The 20,605-nt window shown below is 48.1% G+C and overlaps 1 protein-coding gene across 4 annotated transcripts in view; it reads right to left on the bottom strand.

Annotated features, from left to right (window-relative positions):
* Positions 1 to 20,605, bottom strand: part of LOC119176963 (uncharacterized) — a 351,479-nt gene that overhangs the window by 294,311 nt on the left and 36,563 nt on the right. Inside the window, exons 1-2 of one of the 4 annotated variants that reach the window (XM_075878305.1) lie at positions 4,105 to 4,207; positions 556 to 694 (exon numbers count right to left, since the gene is read on the bottom strand). The exons of 2 other annotated variants lie outside the window; for them this stretch is intronic. In XM_075878305.1, coding sequence (XP_075734420.1) covers positions 556 to 633 — 78 coding nt within the window. In that variant the 5' untranslated portion in view covers positions 634 to 694; positions 4,105 to 4,207. Of the gene's footprint in view, positions 1 to 555; positions 695 to 4,104; positions 4,208 to 16,181; positions 16,353 to 20,605 lie in introns of those variants that run through there. One more of the 4 variants, XM_075878310.1, reaches the window with a different exon arrangement.

Genomic DNA, 20,605 nt, shown 5'->3' with positions numbered 1-20,605 from the left:
CAGCATTAATCACACGCCTGTGTAGTCAAAACAGACCAATTTCCTCCTTGCCCCACCCCCCGCGATGCCGACGCCGAATCGAGCTGACCAAGCATGCAAGAAAGCGCACCCGTTCCGCTCCGCCAGCTCGCAGCCCGTACTAAGACCGGATCTGTGTACATACGTAAACAGGATAGTTACGCTAACACACTCTGACAACCAGTGTTACGTGCATCGACTCTCTCCATGTAGGCTATTCCCGGATGACTGGCTTCGCAATATCATCCGCAAGAATCCCTCTGGTATTTTGAAAGCACGTTCGCAAGCGACATGCAAGTACATGCACGGTACACGCGCAGGAATAACAGCCCGCAAGCTTCCCTCTCTATCTCGCTCTCGCACATATGTACACACACGATGGTGACATCGACCACGCGTCACTGAACCAGGCACACAATGAGTAATATAAATTGTACCAGATTTGTCTTTCTCATAGCCTGTCCACATAACCGAGCAAGCAAGAGCAAATATCATGGGCCACGTGCGGAAGGGCGTCCCTCCCCGGCCGAGACCTACCTGCCAAAGGGACTTGGGCCTGCTGGGGGCCCGTGGCGCCGTAGAGACGCCTGCGTCGTCGGTCTTCTCGACAGCCATCGCTACTCGCACAGCCACTCGGTCACGGTGGTTCAGCGGCCGCCCGCAGAGCACCGGCTACCTGCCAAGCGGGCCGCGAGCTTCGTCTTTCTGTGCTTTCCATAACGCGACTTCTCGCTGTCCTCGGCATATGGAATAGGCGTCACACCCTTCATTTTCTTGCTTCTCTCTCTTGGTAGCTTTATTTATTTATTTATTATTTTTTTCGGGGTCCTTCTACGAACTTGTCTGCTCGCAGTCAGCAGTACGTGCACAGATATACTCTGCTAACTCATGTTTCCCTTATCGTTCGAACAAGAAGAGCAAATAGATTTGCTTCGGTTATCCTCTTCCTACCCTCCTCTATGCTGCTTTGTTAGTGAAGAGCTGCGACAACATTTCGCGTAGCGGAGCAAAAAAAATAAATGTATGCGTCAGAGCTAACGACGTAACAGTTTCTCTTTCGATGGAAGACAATAAACGGCTTTGCACGAAACGCTTCGCTGTCCAGCGAAGTTTTCAAACCACAGTGAACAGCGAAGTGAAACAAAACGGTGTACTTCACTTTTTCTTTCTTCTCTTTGTCGAAACAAGTTGTTCTATAACATAACTTGTTTGAAGCTCACTAAAGTTTAAGATGCATATATTTATGAAGAAAAAAAAACATATCCGAAGTATATCCAGAAATCTGGGTCTAAGTATTCACCAAGCTTTGCAGCCAATCATAGCTTTCTCTCATAAAAGAGAATATTTGCGGTTGTTGGTGCTGGACACCTAACTTTCCAAAAAAAGAAAACAAAGAAGGAAACAAACAAATAAAAGGGAGAAAAATACAAGCAAACAAATGGAATAAAGAAGCGACACAAAATACGGCATGCTAAACATGAAAGAACCAACTAGCACCATACGATCTCGTCCGGCTTTCAAGAGCTGCATCTGTCTTTCTTATAGGCGCGATTTCTGTAACCAACCATCCAATTCCTGGTAGTTTAAACAATTTCAAAAATAATATAACTAGCGATCTACAGCTCATTACCTTCACCTAAACATGTGCAAGTTGCTGTATCAATAGAAAAAAGAAAGCATATTATCTTCGTCGCAACTCATTGCTGTCATCCTTAATGAAAGACAAGCCTCCATAACTATCACCTACCCTTCGCGAAAACACCAAAACAAGGCCCCAACCCAAAATAGTTTTAACGCCCACTTCATCTTTTTACTTCAAACTCGGGATCATAGATAAGAGGAAACTTGAAACACGTATGCGATCCGATGAGATATTTTTCACTTGATGACGTAGTCTACGAGGTTTGCAGAGTATGGCCGATATTTATAAGGGTATAGGGAACTACGACAGGCACCACGACAAGGACACAAAAAAGAGAGACGCACACACACACAGTGCTAACTTGCAACTGAATAGTTGCAAGTTAGCGCTGTGTGTGTGCGTGCGTCTCTCTTTTTTGTGTCCTTTTTGTGGTGCGCTATACCCTTATAAATGATGAACCCAAACCAACTAGCCCGGCAACGTGTCTTTGCAAATATGGCCGATAATATCACTACAACGTATGGTACAGAAATCTGCCGATCGCAAAAATTAAATAAAATAAAAAGGAACGATAGAAAACTAAATTACACTCAGCTGTTCACTAGAGGAGTGCCAGCGCCGCTGAAGGAAATGTACGCAAGAACAGGAAACGAAACCAGAAGGTATACAAAGCTTTACGAATCTTCAGCAATACAAAGCCGTTGAGAAGTGGAATGCTTCATAGAGCTGCAGCTAGTCCAGATTCGTAGTAAAATGGCAAGTGTCCTTTAGTACTGCAGCATACAGTGTCAATTTTTATGAAATTGGCAGCTGCTGGCAGTACGTTCCAGCGAGAGCGAGAGTAACGGATGGATATGGCTGTACCCTTTAGATCAGGCGGTGGCTAGCGCCACCAAGCCGTAATACTTAATGAACCAAAAACTAGATTTATTTATTTTTCCTTTAAATAGTGAGGTTGAGGATTCGTACTTTGCAGTGAAGGGTTTAATTTTCACTCGTGCCTTGACTTTAGCCACCAATAAGATAACCTCCTTCTAGTTAATTATACCCGCTTAAAGTCTATTTTGCCCTCCCTGTCCCTAAACCCCACTGCTTTGAAAAACTCAGCGCCATCATCCTGAACTATAGGGTGAAGCCCTTTACAGAACATTATCAAGTGTTCGGCCGTTTCTTCTTCCTCTCCCCACGCACTGCATACCGTGTCTACCCCTTGCGACCCCCTCCCCCTTCAAGGCGATTACCGGCTCTCGCGTAGTCACCTTGAAAAGGGAGGGGGTTGCAATCTTGCCGCTGGTTCCATATCACCAATGACTGCTTGTTTTGCTCGCCGCGAGATGACGCGAGAAGAGACATGATGATTTGGTTTAACGTCCCAAAACCACTATATGATTATGAGAGACGCCGTAGTAGAGAGCTCTGGAAATTTCGAACACCTGAGGCTCTTTAGCGTGCACCCAAATCTGAGCACACGGGCCTACAACGTTTCCGCCTCCATCGGAAATGCAGCCGCCGCAGCCGGGATTCGAACCCACGCCCTGCGGGTCAGCAGCCGAGTACCTTAGCCACTAGACCACCGCGGCGGGGCATGCGAGAAGAGACAGTGGTTGCTGTCGCTCCCACTTGAACGCGCTGCCAGCAGCCGCCGGAGCGCGTAGGCCACGCGCTCCCGTGTTCCCTTTCATAAAAATTGACAGTGTACATCCAGTGATGACAGACAAGAAAGCAATTAAGGCCAAGAAAATGCGTCGTCTTGCCTTCTTTCGATTTATAGAGCGTAATCTAGGGCTGTACACAGCAGAAATCACCAACCACTAACCAGCTACTAACCGAGACTTATGCCCCGCCTAAATGACGCTAAGAACGCTAAGCTACTCGCTCTTAAAGAAACATTATATTCCTGCATGTACTGCCGCTGCACGTGACACCGCTCCTTCAGACGCCAGCACAGGATGGTAACGAGAGACTGAAGAAAAGAAGGGTGTGAAGCCTATTTCAGAACAAGTTCATTTTATACGTCATCACATAAACTAATACTCGCAATGAGACGTGGTTGAAATAACTGTCCCGCGAACAAGCTAATTATGCAGCAGCCGAATTCGCCGTTTCAAAAGAGAGAAAAAAGCGAGAGCATAAGAAACCGGAATAAAAAAAAAATACTTCGAAATTATTCGTAGTTTTTTTTTTTTTCGCACGTATATTGTGCATGCAATCGCAGTTCAGATCGCCGTTGGCTGCCACAGTCTCGTTCAGAAATTGTGAGACTATACGATAAACGAAGGCGAGCGCTTTAAATAGCCGGACTAACTCAAAAGAAGTCTAGAACCTTTAAACGTGTGTGCTCGTAAAAGTACACACGAAAGAAGGAAAAAAAAGGATACCGTCCCTGTTAAAAATCTATAAGCACTCACGTAACCACTCTGCTGCTGCAGTGTAAACGTACGCACCTCTCAACAGCCCTGGAAAGTTGCCTAGTTGTCGCCGCAGCGGGAGTCGTCAGCGGGACGGCTGCGCTAGCTCAGGACATCATGCAGCCGCCCTCGGCGCGGTACACGGACGAAAAACGAGTGGAATGCACAAACCCCAGATCTGTCTCGCGAGGGATGCGGAACGGGGCGCGTCTGAAAGAGTGGCTGGGACAGCCCGGCTCTTGGGCACGGGTCGTTGAAGGGCGAGGGGGGGTCAGGCGACGGAGCGCGTGTTAAGACCCCGTGGAGGAAGAAGAGAACGGGGGGTCGCAGCGTAGCGGCGGCCCGTCAGCGTCGCTGGAGCACCGCCGCTGCTGCGTCTGCGAAGCCCAACACGACGCGTTGCCATGGTGACCGTTCGCCAGACCGGCGCCCGTCGGGGCCATAGGGAAGCGAAAGGGAGAGGCAGCGGAGGCCGCAACTAAGAAGTTCGGGATAGAGACGCAGCCGCGGGACCCCTGCGCGCCATCTGCCCCGCACCGCAGTCACCCTCCCCCTTTCTGTCTAACGATGATGCGCAAGCCCCGGCCAGAATTTTTCGCTGCCACATCGTAGCAGCGATGGCGCGCACTCACTTCTGGCTGCGACCCATTTTTTCAGTAAACCGTTCCTACTAGTATCGCTGATACCTAAGGACGAGGCGTCATCTAAAAGGACCGAGCAACTAGTGACACGTTGTCACTGAATACACAAAAAGTAGTTAGAAAAAAATATCATAGCATCTCAGCCATGAGCGCCAGCGTTCATGCAACCGAACGACGTATAATAGCTGGACACATTTCATTCCTCGTGTATACTTCCCAGAGAATGCAAACACATGGCTGTTTGCTTGTTTTTCTCCAAAATTTCTTTTTACTTCTTTTCTTTGTCAGGCGCAAGTAGATACCAGACCTATGCATATAGTTCTTGTGCTAAATGTACCAGCGTGTTTTCCATCACCTCACGGCCTCGCTAAGTTCTACATTTTGATCATGCAGTACAGTCGCTTGCGAAATTCTTCCTTGCTTTTTTTTTTCTTGCCCCACGTAGTGCTCCATTTGCAGCACTCAATTGATTTCACTATTATGCAATACGCATCCACTGCTCTATTTCAGTATCATTATGGGCGGGCGTTTAATCTTGTCTGTGAACATTTACATTGACTTTTCAGCCTCGTTCTTAGCATCCCACTTAGAGAACGACTACACCAGCACCGGTGCCACCAATGAGTTCGAATTGAGCTACGCACCCGAGCTCTCAGCATATTTTACGACGAAGTCGTAGAAATAATATTTCCTTGCGCATACCCCCCCCCCCCCCCCAAAAAAAAAAAAAAAGAACTCGGAAAGACGAGACAGCGCGACTGACAGCAGCGCCTGAAGAACAAGACCCCTCTCACCTTACCTTATGCAGCACCAACTTCATGAAATGAGCGCGGGATAAACGCGGAGCATTTCTGCCAGATATTTCGAGCTCTGCTTGCAGGGGCGCTCGCGAGGCTCTGTCCATAGCGCGCGACATGCCACTGCTATATTGGGTGGATGTTGCGCCCGTCGCGAGACCCGTGCCTGACCGCATTAAAAGGAGCTGTTCACAAGCAGGCCACCGGCGCACCCCAATTTCCGACGGCGGGCCAGGGACGACGGCTTCGAACGCACTGCGTGACACGCATTGTTCGACGCCCGAAACAATGACGCTGGAAGAACAAACATCAGTGCAGGCGCAAACAATTACTCACAGCAGTGCTTGTCAAAGGCGTCACGCCGTCTCGGCAATAATAACACAAATACTATCGCTTGCCCAGAGCATGTCGGCCATATGAGCGCGATAAAGCCACTCTCGCTTGAGACTGATTGATATGTGGGGTTTAACGTCCCAAAACCACCATATGATTATGAGAGACGCCGTCGTAGAGGGCTCCGAAAATTTTGGTTCTTTAACGTGCACCCAAATCTGAGCAGGCGGGCCTACAACATTTCCGCCTCCGTCGTAAATGCAGCCGCCGCAGCCGGGATTCGATCCCGCGACCTGCGGCTCTCGCTTGAGCTCAGGACAGGACTAGCCTTTTCGGGCAGCCGGGTGGGCTGCGTTTTCACTTAAGAACGCATAAAAATTTATTTATATATATTGCCACCAATGATGAACGAGCCACAGTGGCTTGTTCATCAATAGTGGCATTATATATATATATATATATATATATATATATATATATATATATATATATATATATATATATATATATATATATATATATATATATATATACATATATATATATATATATATATATATATATATATATATATATATATATATATAGTGCTTATATTGTATGCTCGTTGGATTACGTATACTTAGGGGGACACGGAAGGGCAGCAATGAATCAATTTATACAAATAAATTATGATTTGAAAACTTCACAGTGAATAATAATATTACCGTAACATTAGTAATAAAAGCGCAGCTACAGCACAAAGATTCATCTGTAAATTTCGCCCTTTATGTCAGGTGACGTGAAGTATTTTAAAGTGTTTTTTTTTTCGTATTTCGGCTTCAATTTTCTGAACATAGGAATCTTCCGCATCTGGCTCCCTGAGAAGACTTTGAGCTATTGAGAGACCTACGTGTGCGAAGACGTTGTCTGAACGCCACAGCGAGTTGGTGCGCAAATTCAAGGTCGCGTCGCCACCTGCATTCTCAGTTTCCTCGTTTTACTCGCGGCAAGAGTGGCGCTTTTGGTATTGCGAAAGGGCGACTCACTAATACGAAAAAAGAAAAACGTTGGTTGCGCTATATAATTTGCAGCCCATATAAGGTAGCACAGCTCAGAGCCAAAAGGAATGACGAAGGAAAAAAAGAAAAAGTAGACAGGATATCTGAACCAATGTGCGTAATGAGCATATGCCCTCCTGCAATCACCGTGGACCATGTTACAGAGGCACGCTCACGGTGATTTAATTGCCATTTAATGAGCGTGAGAGTGGTGGTGGTGGTGGGGGGGGGGGCGAGGAAAGAGTATGTACTCGGCGAACTCTGCGAGGTCAAAGGAGAAAAAGTCAAAGTTTCGCCGCAAGGGCGAAGCCATGAATGCGACAGCAACGACTGGGAATGTAACACTGAGAACGGCTAGCACATCGAAACGTATACAGCGCGCTGCTCAATGATGCGCGAAAACAACACACGCAGTACAGGAGCACACGAACAACGTTTACAGCTAACAAAAACGACGCCCGAAACGTAATCACGGGCACAGATAGGAGTGCGCACTAACGAGTGTCCCATTTGTTACTTCACCGTGTTTGAAAAGCGCGCTCTTTTCGCAAACGGAGCCAGCCCCGCGAGCGAAGTGACTTTTGTGGCCAGGCAACTAACGCAATCGTACCGGTGAAAGGCCAAGACACGCGATTCTCCAAACAAAAGGATAAGCGCGCATGCACAAACACCCAACCCTCCACGAAAAAAAAATGGTGCCAAAAGTGTATCTGGAGCTTGATTGATTGATCGATATGTGGGGTTTAACGTCCCAAAACCACCATATGATTATGAGAGACGCCGTAGTGGAAGGCTCCGGAAATTTCCACCACTGGGGATCTTTAACGTGTGACCCAAATCTGAGCACACGGGCCTACAACATTTCCGCCTCCATAGGAAATGCAGTCGCTGCAGCCGGGATTCGATCCCGCGACCTGCGGGTCAGCAGCCGAGTACCTTAGCCACTAGAACACCGCGGCGGGGCCAGTAGACAATGTACTTCATTGTTACTGATTAGGAATTAAGTATATACCCCAGTAGACGCCATCAAAATCTACAACGTCATGTCGACTGGTGCGGAAACTTCATGGTGGCGTCACCCCTTGCATTTTCTTCTTGCACGTTTCCCCACTTGTCACCTCTGGTTGCAGCTGCGCAGTGTTCTCGGTATCTTGGAAGAGTAATTTACTAATACGAGAGAAACCGTATTTATCTCTAGTGTCTCTAAATTCCTTAGCTTTCCTCTTTTAATCCCCTCCCCCTTTTTTTGCGCCCACCAAGCTTTAATGTCCACTGCTATTGACAGTCCGCGCTGCGAAGTGCACCTTCTATGAATAGTGTGGATGGCAGACAGCCATGGAATTTGGAAAACGACAACACGTTAACTTGGCGCTGTTTTTACTGCTCGGTAAAAGTAGTCATGGAAGTCGCCGTTAGATTCCTGGCGCTGCCGTTCATGTGTGTATCTAATCATATACACATTAAAGAGAGAAAGTGATGGGCTAACCAGACCATGACGTACACTTTGCTGCCCTTTCGATGATTTGGGGAGGGGACAAAAAAGGGAGCATCGTGACGTCACGGTAACGTGCGAATGGCTGCGTGAATTATACATATAAAGCATCGATCAGCCGACCGACGTGGCGCCCAGCTGAAAGGGAGCTGTAGGAGAAGGGCGACGGCAAACGCTGTTCGCCGAGAGCGCGCCGACCGGCAGCCGGAACATCGCGTTGCGAGGCCGCTGAAAGGAAGCGTGCGCCGTTTTTAGGAGACGGCCAGCTCACCCCTTTCCTCTCGCCGCCTGTTCCCAAAAACTGCTCGGCCGGAATCTAGTTACGGCCGCCGCTAATACTCTTAGGCCACCGCCCCTCTCTGCTTGTGCCGCCTGCTGCGCGCGCACACAGGTTGCGCTGTCGTTTTAAAATTTTCCTTCTGGGTTCTCCGACGCATTGTCAATATATTTTTGATTGTCCCTTCGAAAACCTGAAGCATCAACGTAAACGAGAGTCCCATACCATACGGTGCGGTCAGAATATGCCTCTGAGATATTGTTCTTGAAAATAAGAAAAATTTAAGTGTGTCTGTTCCCAATATAGACTAACAAATTCTATTCGCTAGATTCACTAGCAGCCAATATTATAATCATGACGATTATAACATTGTGAATTATGAACACGCAGGTGAGCTTTCCACAACTTACCGCGTCCGCTATACAAATATAAAACTTGAGGTCAGTGAGAAAGATTTCGGTATTTCGTGTACTTTCTGCTCTTTAATAATTCGAGATAGCCATCGGTGAAACAGTAAGACCATCACATTTACGTAAAGAACACGTAATAGTTCGACGCATTACCTTCATTCAGCGGATATGCCTTTTATAGAATTTTGCATGCATGCGGCAACAACGACGTGGAGTGCAGGCTACAGTTGAAGGAAATATCCACGGTCAACCAAGGGACACAAGTTGGTGTCTACCATATTACAGGAATATCTCGCCGTAAGTGGCTGATCGTAATTACAACCACTTCATATACCGCGCGATGAAGAAAGATCCAAGTTCAAAGTGAGATCCATGTCGCATTCCCATTTTCTATTAGAAACCAAGGATTAGGAAAAACATATAAAAAATTACTACGTGTTCCAGTGCGTTAAATAGAAATCGCTTAATTTTTCGCGATCCTCAACAATAAAGCACACCGCCAATTTCTGTAATCAGAGATGGCCACAACGTTCCAACAATATTAATTGTTCCAGTACACACAATTGCTATAGCTGCGCAAACCACATGCGAGAACGTTTTGGTGAAGCCTACATCTCGGCGCATCTGTATGTTTTCAAATAAAATGAGCTTGTTATTTCAGTGCGGCGCGTAAAGCGTGTAAAAAAAAAAAACGGCACGCCTGTGCGGAAGGTGCGGCACAGTCGCAGCGAAAGCTAGGAGAGCGGCCTTTCAGAGCCTTTTCTAAACGCTCAATGGATGACTGCTGCAAGCACATTTGCTGGGTACCCACTAGGGCATTAATAATAAACCTTTGGGGTAGCAGGCATTCGCTATGCTATTTTTCGTCATTCTTCTGAGAAGCATGGTACATGACCTGCTGCATGACCTAGATTACCTCATCTTATTATTTGAACTGTGTAGCTTTACTTTTTTGTGCTTGAAACTGTTTCTAGAAGTTTGTTCGCTTTTTTTTCTAGATATGTATAACTAAGCATCCTATTTAGTACGACTTGCTTTTCAGTAGCTTCGTGTATTCTAACTTGCTGTATAACTTGTTCGCTTTTTTCGCTATGCTCCTTTGTGCCCCTCCTGCTTGGCCTACGGACTGCAGTATGTAATAAATAAATCCACTAAACACTTGCAAAGAATTTCGTGCTAATTTTTCATGCAGTGGCTGATGACGATGAGAAACTATGGCTGAAGCGGGTATGTGTCACAGTTAATAGGGGAACAAGAACAACGTTTTTTAATGGGTTGCAGCATTGAATGGCCTACTCGTTACGCTATTCGCATTGTGCGACGACTGTTTGTTCTTTCGCTGTTTCAAAACGCTTTGTAAGTCGTATTAACGCGATTGCTTTCCCGACATCAAGCCTGCCTAAGGCAAGTTTGCCAATAGTCCACAAGCACCAGCGTAGCTCAGTGGTAGAATACTGGGGTAGAACCCAGCGTACCCTGGCTCGAGCCTAACTGTGTCAATGGTGTTAGGTTTTTTTTTTTCAAATTTCGCGCTATATGGTTACGGACACCGGCGGCGGCGGACAACTGCGCGTGACCCAAGTTGTGATCTAAGAACAGCTTTCGCTGTAAAAAAAAAGAAGCAGAAATTATATGAACCATCTCCCCGAAGGGAACCCTGATGGAATGCGAAGCAGCAGTGGTGCGCACGGCGTTGACCATTGAAGCGGGCGTCGACGGGGATGCTGGAAGAACGGTTCGAATAGAAACTCGGGGTATACCGTTTACTCGAGTAAACGTTTGTTTCAAACGCAAAGACATGGGAGGCGGGTTGTGTTTTGTTTCGCAGATAAACGAACCGAAAGAGTGTTCCCACTCCTCGACGTGCGGTCGAGCATTGCGGGCGGTGGAGAGGGTGAAGAGAGATAAAAGTGTGTTGCAAGCGGGCGGAGGAGCCAGAAGCTGCGGGCACTGCAGCGAGCGGGCTGCGGGTGAGAGAGAGAGAGAGTCCCGTCAGCGCGCACCTGCAAGGGAAGCATGCTAGGAGAGCGTGTGGTCAACGCGCAACTGCTGCATGACCTACTTGGCACCGCTCCAGCACCTGTGGCGAGGGGAACGCATTGCGGTGCGTTCGTATGGACGCACGTACGTACGGCGTTACACACGTAAGTCAAAGAGCTGCTTCGCATTTCAAAAGAAATACAAGCGGGCGATGCGCGCGCACAATGCGGGAAACATGCAATATCATTTCGCGGAGTCCAGTCAGCAACCGTACGTTGAGTTTGCTAGACGTTTATTATCAGTAGAAACAGTCTGCACGAACAGTTCCGACGTTCTATCAGCAAACTGTGTGTGCTGTAACTGCTAAGCGGTGTTGCAGCACTTGTCCTGCAGTGACAGGTGAAACACGTTGGGTGCGCCAGCCTCTCGAAATAGCACACGCAAGGAATTGCATTGATTCAAGCATGGAATAGTGAAATATTCAAAGAAACAAACAGTACGTTAATGAATAGCGTGTAGCGAAATATTAAAAGTATGGGCGACAGGAGATTACGCAGTGTGACGACATCGCCCCAAAAAGGCTCGCCAATATCAAGGTAGAGCACAAACGGGGCAGAGATTGCCTGCGGATTTCTTGTATAGCTCTAAGCTTGCCTTTTTTTTTATTTCACGCTAACGGGACATAGACCTATGTCAGACAGACAGACAGACAGACAGACAGACAGACAGACAGACAGACAGACAGACAGACAGACAGACAGACAGACAGACAGACAGACAGACAGACAGACAGAGAACTTTATTGAGGTTTTGAAGAACACTATCTCAAGGAGGTAGAGCAGCGGGCCGGACCCACGTCGGAACAGGTAAGCCGAGCCTCACCGCCGCGGCTTGGTAGAGATTTTAAAATCAGACGCGAGATGAGACTTATGTTTCTTTTTAATTAGCGCGACAAAATTGGGCGCCGTGTAACATCAGCTAGGTAAGGTAGCGCAGTAATGGTCCACCAGAGTGGCCCGTGCGTTCGCTGAGCGTGGCTATCGGGTGAGACACGCTTCACCTAGCCCTAGAGTTCCTCGTAAGCGTGTGTATATCTTTCCCTTCGCCGTTACATACAACGCTGTCCACGCGTGCCATCGGATTAACCGCACGCCCTTTCTTTTCGAACGCCTCCCATCTGATTTACTAAAGCGCCTCCACGCGACAATACGAGCAAGAACTAATGGAGAGAGGACGCGCTTGCTTGCGCACGCAAGCAAGCGCGTCCCTTTGCGTAATGACAACGAGTTCGCTCCATATGCAGTGTGGGAAGCGGGACCTGAAGCAAGCGCTGCTTTAAAGAAAAAAAAATGAAGGGAGCTTTGTGACGACTTCCTGATCTGGCGATAGAAACAGAGCGACTTTTGCACTGCACAACATTCCCCCGTGCGATAGGCAGCAATAACAGCGTCAGCTGCACACGCAGACGACATTGCGCGTGTGCTCCTTCATGGCCGTTTTTCAAAGGGGGACCGCTGTCTTGTGAGCTGAAGGCGCAGTTTTCGGCCGCCTCTTCTCAAGTGCGGCACGCGCGCTTTCAAACCGGCTGGCTGCTTCGTGGTGCCACGTGGCCGCTTGGGCGTCGCGTGGGAAACGCTTCTCGCGAGGGGCGGCCTCCCTCTATTTCGGGAGATCGCGACAATGCCGCACGCGACCCGGTCGGAAGCGGCCGAGCCCCGGCCTCGCTCCCTCTTCTTCAGCCCCAAGAGAAGGCCAACTTTCAGGCCACGCAGAAGCGTGTATAAACAGCCGCCCGTACACATACACTGCTGCCTGTCACTTCTCTGGAAATAAGCCCCTAAAAGGTATTTCCGGTTCCGCCCACGATGTCATGTCGAGTCGCGGGGATCAACTTTGCCGCGCAAGCAGGTATTAACAAAGAGACCAGCAAGCTCCAATTCCTCTATGAAGTGTGCAGCATTCCGCGCACACTTCATAGAGGTAGGAAGTTTGGCGCGAAGCGATAAATACGCGAGGATTGGCCATTATCACGTGAATGTAACTGCACAATGACAGCGGCGCAGACACATTAAATGCAGGAGTTTTAGCAATCACTCGTATGCAACTGCACCCTGCGTGGTAGAGATTTTAAAATCAGACGCAAAATTTACGAGTTCTTAGGTGCTCTTTGCCGTCGAATAGAGCCAGCTTCTTTAATGACATGCCCAGCATTAGGCTGAAAATTTTAGCTTACGAAACCATTACAGCGTAAAGTGTTCTCACAAGTGTATTCCCATATTTCTATGCTACGTTTACCTACACAGAAGCTCATCATATCTTAGATAAGATATATGCCATGAATAGCAAGATGCAAAGTGCGCATCAGCCCCTTTAATCTGTACTGTGGGCACCCAAGTGAAAGGCTTTTTTTATTTGTCGTGCCGGGCTGCCCCATGCGGATGAGCCTTGACTATGCAGCGTCTCTGGCAGTCCGTGAGGGTCCAGAACGAGAAATCGAAGCAGAAACCGAGACAAAAATGGAGCCGCGAATTTGAATATGTTACCAAAATTGCCTTCCATCGACCGCATGTTAGTACCTTTATGAATGGAGGACTGAACATTTTTGTCAGTTAATCATACTTTTCATAGATTTTGACAGGAAGGACATGCTTCTGATAAGTGGAAAGATTGTGTTCTACAAAAAAAACTGCATTGAAGCCACCACAATTCTGATTTGTACGTTAATGTCATCGTAAGTAGCGCAACGACACCTAGCAACAGAAAGGAAACAAACAAACGTAGGCACGAGCGCTGTTCTTTCGCCAAGGATGCAGTGAACTAAGTAAAAGTATACTGACCCGAAACACTTCTCCTGAGCAGCCCTTTAATTTTTATTTCATTATTCTTAATCTTTTTTGGCCTCGGACTTAATGTGGGTACAGTCGTCACTGAACAAAAGGCTAACTAGAGGAATATTCTGCTAATATATGGAAAAACAGCGTCTGTTTCTGTTACCGCAAGCCTTGCGTCTTTCTCCTTTGCTATCACTCCGCGCCAGTAATAACAAAAAGTTGTTCCGCTAACACTGCTAGCAAGAGAAAATTCTCTTATATCAAAGACCACTCCGCAGCAAAAAGCTTTGTGAATTCGGCCCCAGGATTGCACGGTTCCAGGAGTATACAGTCTAAACCACTTGTACGGCAGTCGGCTGGACCAGTCACTTTTTTTTTTGCAAAAGCATGCAAAGACCGACCGACACCATAACGATATTAAATCTAGTCATACTACATGCTATGTTTTCGTGCCGTAATCTATTTATTTATTTAACAAATACGGCGGACACGTATAGTCCTAGCAAGGAGGGCAATAAAATGGTGCAACAGCGAACAAGCAGAAAAAAAAAAGAACAAAACAAAAGCAATAACACAGAAATTGAAATGTAGCAAAGCAGCCATTTGGGCTAGTTGGTAACGGTTCATTATGGAGGAAGTAGGGCGCGGTACGTAACACAGACGGCGCTTATGTTGTTCTCTCTTCCAGTCCGTGCTACGTAGCACGCCCAACTTCTTCCATAATGAACAGAAATTGAGTCAGTATGTTTAGCAAAACGCTATGCAACCAAAGCAATAATAATCAGCATTATGGTGTCGATTCGATTACAATATTCCATTCGGTTATTGTATACGAGGGAAAGAAAGAATTCTTAAATGCGTTATCGCGAAGTAGTGCATGTTGTCTACGGTGACGCGTGGTTCGGGTCAATAGGGGCGATAGATATAGAAATGAGTCTAGTGGTGAATTGTACGTGTAAAGTTGAAGAAATTCCAGTCTCTGCTTCTGTCTTGTCATCTCGAGTGGTTCAATATGGTCAGATTTCATGAGTTCTGTGGGCGAATCCTGTCTTGAGAATTTGTTAAATATGAAACTTACTGCCTTTCGCTGCACTCCCTCAAGGTTATTTATGTTAGTTTTTTTTAGTATACGGATCCCAAAGGATATATGCATATTCTAGTTTAGTTCTGATTAAGGTGTTATAGCTTAGCAGTTTTGCGTCGGATGGTGCTTTTTTAAGTTTATGATTCAGTAGACACAATTTTCTGAAGGATGAGGTGGAAGTATTACTTATGTGGTTATTTCATGTTAACGTGTTGTTTAAGGTGACACCTATACTTGTATTAGGTTGCTTCATGCACGGCGGATGAACCTAATTTATACGTGTGAAGCAAAGGTGATTTCTTGGGTGTCATTCACATTAGTACGCTTCTGTCAGTGTTTAGTGTCATTCCCCTGTACATGCACCATTTAAGAATATTATTTAAACTACTATGTAAACTAATTTGGTCATCGACAGAAATAATGGCTTTAAAAATCACGCAATCATCAGCGAACAATCTAATCTGGACACCACCTCCGACCATGTTAACAATGTCGTTAATATACATAATAAAAAGGAGAGGGCCAAGGACACTGCCCTGCGGCACACCTGATGTTACTGGAAGAGAGCCCAATTTTTCACCATGAATCTCTACAAATCAATACCAATTTGGCAGATACGCAGCAACCCAATAAATAAACTATCCTGGAATTTCTGCATTTTCATGTTTCAGAATTAATTTATCGTGAGAGGCAGTATCGAAGGCTGTTCGGAAATCTAGAAAAAATATGTCGATTTGTCCGTTTTTGTCAAGGGTTGACGCAAATTGAAGCATGAACTGCAACCTGTAGCTGTAGCAGCAGCAGTATAGCAGCAGCGGACATCTAGCGCCTGCGTTCACAGCTGCGTGCTCTATACTACTCTAGACGAGTGTGATTCATAGTGCATTCTTCAAACTAGACTCACCTATAGGACGTAGCGTATCTGTCGTTGTCAATCCGACACTTCTTATCGTCGTTAGAAAAGCTATATACTTTAGTACAACGTCTCACTTACGCGCTGCAGCTGAAGCACCCGATCATCGCATACCAGGCTGCTTGCTGTATATCTTGCGAAACATGTTACACCATAAAGAATGGACTTGGCGCACACGTAGGGTGCCTCCGTGTCAGTGCGCCTGGCAGGCTGCAGAGCCAGGGAGTCGCTCACGTGCACGCGTATACGGCGCAACGCGGGCCCATGCAAAGCTCTATCCGCACGTCGATGGCATGCTCAGCGACAGGCGCCCACCTTGGCCAGTTTCCTCTGTGCCGCGCCCATGGTGCTCCACTAGCTGCAAGGTCGCCGAGGACTCACGTCACACTCGGGTCCACAAGGAGCATCACAGTCACGGAACGGCCTCTGCTAGACGTCCGGTACGGGCGCACGTGCACTAGCAACACCGGGACGGTTTCGTCGAACAGTATTCGATGCTTCGTTCGCAGCGATCGGAGCCCCGGTGCACCGCGGCTATTCCGCCCGTAGATTCCCGGTTTGGATGACGGCAGGCAGCCAGCTAAACGGGCGGCTTCTTGGGAAGCCCACGTGACCGACGACGTATGAGGCGCCCGCGTTGGGCCAGCACGCCGGCTAGTGGTTCTGCTCCAGGGCTGGGAGCCAGGGCTAAATTGGGCCTCCACCCACGACTGCAACAACAAGTCACAAGCGCGCGGAGCAGCCTTCCGGAACCAGCCGCAGCGCGTCTACTGAACCTCGCAACGGCTCGACAGACCGCGTGTGCGGGCTCGGTTCCGGAAGCGGGAATTTCGCGCACTAGGTTTCCTATGCTGTGCCAGACACCCCGCGCACAACGTCTACAAAGATGCAAACGAGGCGCGACATGGCAGCCGCAATGCGAAGGTGCTGACCTTAAACCCATCTTCATCTCCAGCCTCATATTTTGCTAATGCTTGTCGGTGGTTTGGTAGCATTGTAACGAAAATGCCCATCAGCAAATAAGCATCTTGCTCCTTTGGTGAAAAAATTCGCCAGATCCACCGTACCTTGGGAATCTATATGTTAAGCGAAGCATACGCATGGAAAGTGACTGTGTTGTATTTTTTTATTGAACAAAACATCACGAAGTGCCGCTAAATATATGTACAAGTGCATGCACAGACACACGTTAACCCGCCCCATACGTTTGATATAACCACTTGTTTACAGTTGCGTAACGATGCCAACAGCAAGATGAATATTAGCAACAGATGGCGTGGCTCGGTGGTATACAGAATACTGTCAAGGGTGACAAGTGAAGTGATAGAAGAGGAGGAACACAACAAAATAAATACATGGAACGCGAGCAAGAAAAAATATCGAAGAGGAAAAAGAAGACGAAGATGCGCGTGGGCACGCCATATTGGGATTGTAAATTTATAACTTGGCGGCACTTCGTAATCATTTCTATCAGGAAACAAAGATGGCTTGGCCGATTGTTCAGCAAACATTCTTATTTATTCGCAGTTTTATTTCTAAACTGATTCTTAAGATTCGTTTTAGTTTCATTAAAGCATCCTGCTGGCCGGTTCTTGGCCCATCCACCTTTGTGGGTGAGCGCCATTCATATGAGGTCATCATCCCCATCATCATCAGATCTTTTAGGCGACAAACAAACAAGGCGGAGCGCGCAGAGAAAGAACCTTGGCCAGGACAGAGGAGAAGACGACGGATGGACGGGGCAGCCTGGGTCCTGCCCCAGGACTGCAACGCTTCGAGTCACCCATTCCCACCTCGGCGATCTGTCATCTTTGTGATCCGGTCGTCCAGCAGGCTGGCGGTGCAGTGAGCGGCCGGGAAATGTCAGGGATCACGCCGACGACCTTGAACGAGCCCGGGCTTGCGGACACCCGTCTGCCACGCCAACGGCGCACGGGCTAGAGGGGCCTGGGAGGAGCCCGGAGTGCCAGCCGGCACCATTTCCACCACCGAATGGCAACGACGTCCGTGTATGTCGCCTCGTTTACGGAGCGCCTTTCTACACCAGAGGGGACCCGACGGACGCGGTCAGTGACGGTTGGATGTGAGCGCCACAGATAGTCATCATAAGTGGTCCACACTGTGCATCCAGTTCAGCCGTTAGGTGCCAAGCCGATGAGAAGAGATTAGAGACGCACGTGAGACCTGACAGTGCTAGGACGTGTTAATTATTGTGCTTTGGGGACCTAGTTGTTTCTGCACATCTTTAGTATTCTGTGTGTACTTATTTATGTTAGTGTGTGCAATGAAGATTGTGCTCTTACGTCACACCTTGCTGCCTTCATGTGTCAATCCCACTGACTCAGGCAAAATGAGCCGGGTGCATTAAGAACATCATGGCAAATACTTTACTACCATGCGGAATGCTATGGTTCGATTCCTGCTGGGACCCTGACGTTTATTCTTTACATTCATCGGGTCAACGCTGCCGATGTGAGCTTTTAGTGCTCACGCGTTAAAATGACCCATACGTGTTCTCGTTGTTCCTGAGTTAATATTAAAATGACCATTTTTCGCTCTCTACGCCAAGGCAAAAAAAATGGGGGGGGGGGGCACGTGCCCGGTGTGCCACCCCCTGGCTAAGCCCGTGCCAGTGGCACATACCCACCCACGGGTATGAGCCATTGTCTGGCGGAAAATGTTAGACGACGTACACGACGGAATTGTGACATTATATTGCGGGGCCGGGTTCTATATGCGTCCCCGCTGTCGTGGTTTCCCGAGAGTCAGGATTACGTCGGACCAGGCCGGACTCCTGTGGTAGCGTAGAGCATCTCCGGGTGGAGGAAACGATGCTGACAACTTAGGGAAAATGAAAACAAACAGATTTACTGGCACTTCGTACAACTATTTACAACAGACATCGGTTAGAGTTTAGCGAGCCACGAGTGTGGTGGATGAACCGTTAAACCATGGTTCAAAGCGACTTCCCGTACTTTGCAGCGACACGCTTCCCTCGCACCAGTTCATGACAGCGATAAACAGTCACGGCGGTTATCGTTTTTGTGGCCGATAGCAAAACGTGTTCATCGCAAAACCACCACCAGCGTTGCGGCCCTGCCGAGGCAGCACAATGGGGCAAATGCTACGGTCGTTCGTACGCGGAACGTTCGGGAGCACTAGAATCATTGTGCGCACTAGCGTGCGAGTGGGTTTGTCACGTGGTATTTTTTTGTATTTCGCGGGAATTTATATATATGGCGGAGGTGGGGCTACTTTTACTACTCCGCTAAGCTTAGCCACCCGCCAGATCTGATCCAGAAGAGTGAGTCGCACCACCGGGTGCCACTGGGTGAGTTTTGCTCTCCACTATTCGGTATTATGTAAGCATTATAGATTTGCTCTCTATATATAGGAGCATATATAGAACACTGGGTTTCCGCACGTACCCGCACGACAAACGTGCAAAACGTCGGCCTACCACCGCACCAGGAACACGCGGGGGTTGGGGGGGGGGGGGGGGTAAAGCGTCGAAAGTAGCTGGCGTAATGCTCAAAGACGTCCGTCTAGAATTCCTCAAAGGTGCGCGCGGCCTCTTTCGCGCACTGAATTGCGAGAGTGCTCACATTTTGGTCTCGCGAAATGCCGATGAGCGAGATCCTCTCGAGCTAGAATTGGTATGGCCAACACACTCGAGAGGTCCGGAGACGCCCCTCAGATATACAATGTAATCTCGGAAGTCCTCAGAGACGCCAAAGCACAGCACTTGCGCCAGAAGTGACAAGGAGAAACTGGAATACTGTAGTAAGAGCGAAACCGAAACTGAAAGCGTAGCCCGAAAGTGGGAGAGAACCGACGATGACGAAGGCGACAAGAACAAGAACGTGGCGCCCGTGAGCTCGCGGACATCGACGCGCTCCATGGAGAACAACAACAACGTGGCAGTTGGGAAGAGCAATTCGTTCGACCTGAGCGACCGAAGAAGACCAAGCTGGTGTACCAGGTCAGCCGGGGCGAGGACGAGCGAGTGTTCTCGACCCGGCGTAGATGTGTTGTTCCTGTGGTGAAGGAGCGAGAATTCTGGGCGAGCACCTGATCTAGTTCAACCGGCGGAGATCGTGGTTTTGGTGCCACCTACGAATGGGTCCGTCGTAACTCGGAGCTGAAGGCGTGGCCTCGGTGCTACGCCGGGCGCATCGTGGCCTGCGTGTTCTTGAACGGGCAGTTCAACGTCTGTTCGTGCGGCCTCGCGCAACCTCATCACGCAGCCTTCTTCGCCAAACCTGCCACTTTGTGCGTGTGTCTTTAACATTTTCATGGTTCATGTGAGTGACGTCGGACGAAATTAGACTTCGGGGCGCACTGATATTCGTGCTTCTGTCGGTTTAGGAGCGCCATGTTTAGGACGCAAATGGTAGTTGTGGTGTCTGGCTGTTCATGGTGTTTGTAATTGTGTCAAGTCGATAAATGTTTCTCGTCCGTGCCTTGGTTGTCCATGTCTGAGGGTCCCAAATTACCACAAATACAAACAACATGTGTAACATTATTTAATGTTGGCAAAGGCCAAGTGACGTTTATATCACGTGAACTTCATACTGACATAGCCTGAATATGACAGAAGTCCGTTAGTATAGCGCGTGTTACACGTGCAACAGGAATGTATTAGCACAGCGAGCTGGAATTCCTAAAAAGATGACAGTTTGCGATTAATCTGATCGTACTTCACTTACTCCTTCATTGACAGCCGCAGGCATTCATAA

Source organism: Rhipicephalus microplus, chromosome X (genome assembly GCF_043290135.1).
Source record: "Rhipicephalus microplus isolate Deutch F79 chromosome X, USDA_Rmic, whole genome shotgun sequence".
NCBI classification, from domain to species: Eukaryota; Metazoa; Arthropoda; class Arachnida; order Ixodida; family Ixodidae; genus Rhipicephalus; species Rhipicephalus microplus.
The sequence above is the reverse complement of the archived record's forward strand: the minus strand, read 5'-3'. Positions and strand labels throughout refer to the sequence as shown.